General features: G+C 39.6%; 1 protein-coding gene across 1 annotated transcript; it reads right to left on the reverse strand.

Moving 5' to 3' along the window:
- Positions 1 to 6,367: 6,367 nt before the first annotated feature.
- LOC135100374 (uncharacterized) lies at positions 6,368 to 6,688 on the reverse strand. The gene has a single exon (XM_064003195.1). The coding sequence runs from the start codon at positions 6,686 to 6,688 to the stop codon at positions 6,368 to 6,370; it is 321 nt and encodes a 106-aa protein (XP_063859265.1).
- Positions 6,689 to 8,793: the final 2,105 nt, after the last annotated feature.

The raw sequence follows: 8,793 nt of genomic DNA on the forward strand, positions 1-8,793 counted from the left end.
GTACAAAAACGCAAAAAAAAAAAAAAAGAAATAAAAAAAAAATAAATAAATAAAAAAAAAATAAATAAATATATATATATATATATATATATATATATATATATATATATATATATATATATATATATATATATATATATATATATATATATATATATATATATATATATATATATATATATATATATATATATATATATATATATACATGATTATTTATTTATTCATTGAAATCGTATTCTTTCATGTTTTTTGAGATTCTTATGTAAAAAAAAACGCTAAAAAAAAAAAAACATACAGAACACCCTTTCTGAAAAAACAGAACAACATTACTTAACATCTTAGCTGCCAAAATGTTAAACAACACGAATACCACTTTATATGAATAAACAACCTTACCTAAAACGTGTATTAAGAACAATTACCACAAAGTTGGAGAGCAAACCACCAAAATATATATATATATATTTTTTTTTTATGTAGGGAAGGACACTGGCCAAGGGCAACAAAAATCCAATAAAAAAAAAATGCCCGCTGAGATGCCAGTCCCATAAAAGGGTCAAAGCAGTTGTCAAAAATTGATGAATAAGTGTTTTGAAACCTCCCTCTTGAAGGAATTCAAGTCATAGGAAGGTGGAAATACAAAAGCAGGCAGGGAGTTCCAGAGTTTACCAGAGAAAGGGATGAATGATTGAGAATACTGGTTAACTCTTGCGTTAGAGAGGTGGACAGAATAGGGGTGAGAGAAAGAAGAAAGTCTTGTGCAGCGAGGCCGCGGGAGGAGGGGAGGGATGCAGTTAGCAAGATCAGAAGAGCAGTTAGCATGAAAATAGCGGTAGAAGACAGCTGCAACATTGCGGCAGTAAGAGAGATGCTGAAGACAGTCAATTAGAGGAGAGTTGATGAGACGAAAAGCTTTTGATTCCACCCTGTCTAAAAGAGCAGTATGAGCTGAACCCCCCCAGACATGTGAAGCATACTCCATATATGGACGGATAAGGCCCTTGTGCAGAGTTAGCAGCTGGGGGGGGGTGAGAAAAACTGGCGGAGACGTCTCAGAACACCTAACTCAATAGAAGCTGTTTTTAGCTAGAGATGAGATGTGAAGTTTCCAGTTCAGATTATAAGTAAAGGACAGACCGACGATGTTCAGTGTAGAAGAGGGGGACAGTTGAGTGTCATTGAAGAAGAGGAGATCGTTGTCTGGAAGGTTTTGTCGAGTTGATAGATGGAAAAATTGAGTTTTTGAGGCACTGAACAATATCAAGTTTGCTCTGCCCCGATCAGAAATTTTAGAAAGATAAGAAGTCAAGCATTCTGTGGCTTCCCTACGTGAAATGTTTACCTCCTGAAGGGTTGGGCGTCTTTGAAAAGACGTGGAAAAGTGCAGGGTGGTGTCATCAGCATAGGAGTGCATAGGACAAGAAGTTTGGTTTAGATCATTAATGAATAATAAGAAGAGAGTGGGTGACAGGAGAGAACCCTGAGGAACACCACTGTTAATAGATTTAGGAGAAGAACAGTGACCGTCTACCACAGCAGCAATAGAACGGTCAGAAAGGAAACTTCAGATGAAGTTACAGAGAGAAGGATAGAAGCCGTAGTAGGGTAGTTTGGAAATCAAAGCTTTGTGCCAGACTTTATCAAAAGCTTTTGATATGTCCAAGGCAACAGCAAAAGTTTCACCAAAATCTCTAAAAGAATACAAAAGCAGCGTATAAGAATCAGAACAACAATGCTAAAAACGTGTAAAATGAGTGTTTTGAGCTTGTTTGGTGCCAAAACGTTAACGTGTATGCGAAACACCTTTCATGAAAAAAAAAAAAAAAACAGTATTACCAAAAACATGTAGTTTGCATTTTTCAGCTTCTTAAGTACCAAAACACTTACAAGCAAGGAATACACTTTACAATGAAAACAAAACAACTTTATCAAAATAGTGTCGTTTAAGTGTTTTTGAACTTCTTTAGTATAAAAAAAAAACTAAGACGCATGCAAAATACCTTTTCTAGAGAAACAGAACAACATTAACATAAACGTGTTTTGAGTATCTTTGTGCTTGTAAGGTATCAAATCGCTAAAATGCTTACAAAGCACCCCTTATGGGGAAACGTTACTACAAGAAAATTCCCATTTGGGTATTTATGAACATATTAAACACTAAAAAGCTAAAAAGCAAAAACAAATTAACATTATCGAAAATTTGTATTTTGAGCGTTTTTTTTTTTTTTTGTTTCTTAGGTACCAGAACGGGAAAAATGCATGCAAAGTACTAATATGGGCAACGAAAAGATATTAATAGAAACGTATATTATCAGTACTTTTCATCTTCTTCAATGCCAAAGCGTTAAAACACATAAGAACATAAGAACATAAGAAATAAGGGAAGCTGCAAGAAGCGACCAGGCTTACACATGGCAGTCCCTGTATGAAATATACCTACCTATTTCCATCTATTATCCAATCTTCTCTTAAATTCTCTTAAATTATCAATCTTCTCTATTGTCCAATCTTCTCTTAAAGCTTTTCAATGTCGTAGCACCAAGAACATGATTACTGAGTCCGTTCCACTCATCTACCACTCAATTTGTGAACCAATTTTTTCCTATATCCTTCCTAAACCTAAATTTTTTCTTTAATATATATGGAATATATATATATGGAATATATATATATATATATATATATATATATATATATATATATATATATATATATATATATATATATATATATATATATATATATATATATATATATATATATATATATATATATATATATGGAATATATATATATGGAAAAAAAAAGAACGATATTACCAAAAATGTGTATAACGAGTGATTATCTCTATCTTACGGACAAAATGAGAAAATAGATACAAAGCACCCTATAAGAAAAAAAAAAAACTGAACAACAATAATAAAAACGCGTAATAGGAGTGTTTTTTGGGTTTGTCAGGTAGAAAAACGCTAATATGTATGCATAGTACCCTATACGGGTAACACAAAGTAACATAACCAAAAACGTCTCTTTTGAATGCTTTTCAGCTTTTACGTACCAAAACGCTAAAAAGGATGGAAAACACCCTATATATGAAAACAAAACTTTATCAAAATCGTTTTTTTTTTTTTTTGGTGTGTGTGTATGTGTTTTTAAGCTTTTGTAGAAAAGACGCTGAAAAGCATGAAAAAAAAAAAAATGTAGGAACAGATGAGCATTACTGAAAACGTGTTATGTTTTTTTTTTTTTTTTAGCTTCTAACGTACCAAAACGCTACAAAGCATGGAAAACACGCTATATTGGAAAACAACAATTTTATCAAAATCCTGTCTTTTGAGTGTTTTAGAGGTTCGTACGTAAAAAAAAAAATAAATAAATAAACGCCAAAATACATACTAAACAAACTTTCTGGAAAAACAGATTATATTATGAAGAAAAAAAAGTGTATTTTGATTGTGTTTGAGCATGTTAGGTACCAAAACGCTTAAAAGAATGCAAAGTACACGTTATGGAAAACGAAACGATAATAATAGAAACATTTGAGTGTTTTTCACCTTCTTAGCTACTAATACGCTAGAATACATGAATACTTTTTTATATGTATAAATGAAACATAACCAAAAAACGTGTATTATAAACGATTAAAAATATGTTAGGCACCAAAACGCCTAGATGCACATATAGCAGCCTGTAAGAAGAATCAAAACAACAATGCTAAAAACGCGTATTATGAGTGTTTTCGATCTTGTTAAGAAGTACCAGAACGCTAAAGTGCATGGGAACTATAGGAAAATAAAATAGTACAAAAAAACATGTGTTTTGACTGTTTTTATTTTTCTGCTTTTTATGTACCAAAACGCTAAAAATAATGGAAAACACGTTATATTGGAAAACAAAATAACCATCGTAATTGAGTCTGTTGAGTGTTTTTCAGCTTCTTTCGCACAAAAACCCTAAAACGCACACAGAGTATTCTTTCTAGAGAGACAGAATTATATTACGTGTGCTTTCAGTGTTTTGGAGCTTTTCAGGTATCAAACGCAAAATGCATGCAAAGCATCCCACAATAATAACGAAACGTTATTATTGTCAAGTAAAAATAAAGGTAAAAAGCATATAAAACACCTTTTCTGTAGAAACAGAACAATATTTAAGAAAAAAAAACGTAAGTTTTGAGTGTTTTTGAGCTTGTTAGAAACCAAACACCAAAATGTATGCAAATCACCCTATATGGGGTAACGGGACATTACCAGAAAGTGTCATTCGTGTGTTTTGAGCGTAATAGGCACCAAAACAGTTAAAAAACATAGAAAACACCCTATATGGGATAAAACATTAACGAAAACGTGTCTATTGAGTGTTTTTGAGATTAATTACTTACTAAATCCCCAAAACACATGGAAAACAACCTTTCCGGAAATAAAAGAGAACAACATTGAAAAACGTTTATCTTGAGTGTCTTTGAGATTGTTAAGTACCAAACTAAAAATGCATGCAAAGTACCCATTATGGAAAACCAAGAGATAATAACAGAAACGTGTAATATGAGTGTTTTTTTTTTTATCTTTTTAGCTATCAAAACACATGAGTAACATCTTATATGGATAAAGAAAACAACATTACCAAAATCGTGTATTATGACCGATTCCCACTATGTTACGGACCAAAATACAAAAATGCATAAATAAAAAAAACTATAAAAAGAGTCAGAAAAACAATGCTAATAACGTATCATATGAGTGTTTTTTCTTGTTGGGTACTAAAACGCTAAAGTGCATGCAAAGCACCCTTTATATGAAATGAAAATATCATTACCAAAAACGTTTCTTGTAAGTGTTTTCAGTTTCTGACATATAAAAACGCGAAATAAAAAAAAATAAAAAAAACATGGAAAACACGCTATACTGGAAAACAAATTTATAAAATTAGTGTGTTTTGAGTTTTTGAACTTTGTACAAAAACTCTAAAACGCATGCTAAACGCTCTTTCTGGAGTAACAAACCAATATTGTGTGTTTTTCAAAATTGTTAGGTATTAAAATAAAAAAAAGCATGCAAAGCACACTATAAGGAGTAAGTACACGGTATTACTAGAAATGTGTCATTTGGCTGTTTATAAAGCAGTTTAAAGTTTAAAAACCATGAAAAAAAAGATAGAAAAATAAATTAACATTATAGAAAACGTGTCTTTTAGCGATTTTGAGCTTTTTTAGGCACCAAAACGCATGAACACATGCAAAATACCTTTTACGTAAAAACAGAATAACATTATATATAAGAAAAAAAAAAGTGTACTTTAAGGGCCTTTAAGTTTGTTAGGTACCTAAACGATAAAAATGCATTCACAATACTTATTGTGGGAAACGACAGGATATTAACAGAAACGTGTATTATTAGTGCTTTTCAGCTTCTTGGCTACAAAAACACACAAATAGCACAATTCATGGAGAAACAGATCAACATTACCATAAACGTGTATTATGAGTGATTACCGAAATACATATTGTTACGCCATCACTCCTCCAGGCGAGGGTGGACAGTGTATAGCGCAAAGACAAGAAACCAGACAAAATCTTTCCCTAGGTTCGGATCACACTCCAACCCTCAATATTTCAGTAAGACTCAGGAGAGAATACAACAAACGTGAGTTTTTTGTATAATTAAATGTAAAGAGAACACTTACATCTAATACCTTTAACCTAATATATGGAAAAACACAAAACACCATCAAAACCATCAAAAAACATAAAAAAAAAAAAAAAAATCAAAAAGCCATTACTCGCGATTCACGCAGTCACGCCTATACCCGATATCACCGACTGCCAACAGGCTTTGTAGCGGGACACAAGTCACCGCTCCTAGCACTCCGTTTTCTGTTATATTTTCACCCTTCCGTTTTCACTCTCTCTACTGTACAGGCTTTTGTCTTTCATATCTTTTTCATCACTTTATACATTCTCTTACTCGTACACATTCTGTTCACGTTCTTTGACACATGTGTTACACATCTTCTCAACACATCTAATTACTCCTTTCTTCACACAGACATACACACACACATACACTCTCTTTTTCTATAATTTTGTGTGTGTCGTTTGTTGTGTTAAGTAATTGTTGTATATATTGTTCATGTTTTTGCTGAATAAACAGAGAATACCCAGGCTAAATTTCCTTTGCCAGAGCTACATTGTTATGACACTGGAAATTGTTACCCTTCAAGGACTAAACACTGCTATGACCAAGTGTCATAGTTGGGAGCCTACACTTCTCGCTTGAGCAACTTCCGGGTGGCCAAGTAGCACCTCACCTTCGCTATAATTGGTGACCCCGTTGTTCCGGAGTGAGCAGCCAAGTCCACCCTGCTGCTATCCTCCAACCACCTGGCCAAGGCGACGCGGTCGGCTACGGGCCAATCTTCCGGCAGCTGCCCCTTCGCCGGTGTCGCCGCCTCCAGAAGCAGACCCCGGCCCCCGCCGCCTCACCGACGCTGCCTGGCCGCCACCCCGCCGGCCGCCGCCCCCAGCCGCCCGTACGCCGCTCCCAGCCGCCCGTATGCCGCCCCCAGCCGCCTGTACGCCGCCCCCAGCCGCCTGTACGCCGCCCCCCGCCGCCCGGCCGCCCTCACGGCGCTCCCCCCTGCGGCACTCTCCAGCTGGCCCTCGCCACTGGCCTCGTCCCACCTCCATCTACAGCTCTTCATTGGGGATTACCTACGGTCCATCGCCCAGGATTAACACTGTCATCAGTGGATTACTTACAGTGCGGTGCCAAGGATAACGTACAGTTCGTTCAGTGGTGAGTGCAGTGCCAAGGATAACGTACAGTTCGTTCAGTGGTGAGTGCAGTGCCAAGGATAACGTACAGTTCGTTCAGTGGTGAGTGAAGTGACATTGCCCCAATTCGGCATCTCTCACCGCTGTGGCACCCGGTCACACCGGCGCCTCACGCCTTCACTCCTCACCGCTGTGGCTCCCGGACTTTCCGGCGCCTGTAGTGTACTTTACACAGTCACGTGGTGGTCCACTCAGCACAATGCCTGATGACGTCGACTCCGTAGCCTCCATCTCAGCAGAAGACACTACCAAGCAACTTGTTGAGCTCGTCTCACAGCTTAGACTTGAAGTGAGAGATCTTCGGAGAGAGGTCAGAGAACGCTCATGCTCACGTTTGCGTTCTTCCTCCAGACACCACTTCCGGCGCCGCCAGTGTTCAAAGAGTAAGACGCCGGAGACTAGTTTCTGCTACTACCATGAAGAGTTCGGGAAAGACACAAGAAACTGTAAGGCTCCCTGTACCTTCGCCAAGTCTTTAAACCCCAACAGCGAGCACTAGCGGTGCATAGTGTTCGCGACACCTCGTCTGCGCTACTGAGGTTGTATGACCCTCTCTCCCGGACCAAGTTCCTCATTGACTCTGGTGCAGACGTCAGTATTCTCCCTGCCCCTGGTGTACACCGGACGTTGCCTCCCCTCCTTCACCTTCACGCCGCCAATGGTACAGAGATTCCTGTGTACAAGCGACGCACCTTGCAACTTCACCTGAACCTCCGCCGTACCTTCGAGTGGACGTTCTACGTAGCAGCTGTCACGCAACCAATTCTAGGTCCTGACTTCCTCCGACACTTCGTTCTCCTAGTGGACATCAAGGGTCGGAAGCTGCTCGATCCTCTCACCTCAGTCACAACAAAGGGACAGGTCACTCATGGTGAGAGCACACAGATCTCCCTCGTCAAGGCAGACCACCAGTTCTCCTCCCTGCTGAAGTCCTTCCCTACGCTGACGCAGCCGCACTCAGCCAGCAAGCCGGTCACACACCACGTCTCGCACCACATCGAGACCAAGGGACCTCCTACCCACGCCAAGGCCTGCCGCCTAGCTCCAGAGCGCGCCAGACAAGCCAAGGCAGAGTTCGAGTCCCTCATTCAGCAAGGCATCATACGGCCCAGCTCCAGCAACTGGTCTTCCGCTCTCCACATCGTGCCTAAGAAAAATGGCGAACTACGACTATGTGGAGACTACCGCGCTCTCAACTCGCGCACCGTCGAGGACAGGTACCCAGTGCCTAACACCCAGGAGTTCTCTTCTCAGCTCTCCGGATGCACCTACTTCTCGAGGATCGACCTTGTGAAAGCTTTTCACCACATCCCCGTCCATCCAGCGGACATTCCGAAGACTGCTCTCATCACACCCCTCGGATTGTTCGAGTACGTCAAGATGCCCTTTGGTTTGAGGAATGCCGCTCAAACCTTCCAACGCTTCATTGACGAAGTCCTTCGAGGTCTCCCCTTCTGCTTCACGTACATCGACGACCTCCTCATCGCCAGTCCTGACGCAGAGACGTACCAACAGTACCTCCAGCAAGTACTCACCCGTTTGCAAGACTACGAGGTGCAAGTCAACGTCCACAAGTCTGTGTTTGGGGTCCCCTCCATCACCTTCCTTGGCCACACTGTCTCCTTGGAAGGCATCACTCCACTGCAAGAAAAGTGCGAGTCCATCCAGAACTTCCCCAAGCCTACAACACAGCGCCAACTCAAGCAATTCCTGGGGATGCTGAACTACTACAACCGCTTCATCCCCAGCTGCTCACTACTTCTTCAGCCGCTCTACGTGTTGATCAAGCCTTGCAAGAGAGGACAGTCCATCTCCTTAGTCTGGACTCCAGCCACTGAGGAAGCTTTCACAGCAGCAAAACAAGCTCTCAGCTCCGTCTCACCTCTCAGCTTCCCTGCCCCAGATGGCATCATCTCTATCGCCACAGACGCTTCTGACATCGGCATCGGAGCAGTTCT

This window comes from Scylla paramamosain, chromosome 5 (genome assembly GCF_035594125.1).
Source record: "Scylla paramamosain isolate STU-SP2022 chromosome 5, ASM3559412v1, whole genome shotgun sequence".
Classification (NCBI taxonomy): domain Eukaryota; kingdom Metazoa; phylum Arthropoda; class Malacostraca; order Decapoda; family Portunidae; genus Scylla; species Scylla paramamosain.

Coding starts and splice junctions, on each gene's coding strand:
- LOC135100374 (XM_064003195.1), bottom strand. CDS start 6,688: ATGGAGGTGGGACGAGGCCAGTGGCGAGGGCCAGCTGGAGAGTGCCGC.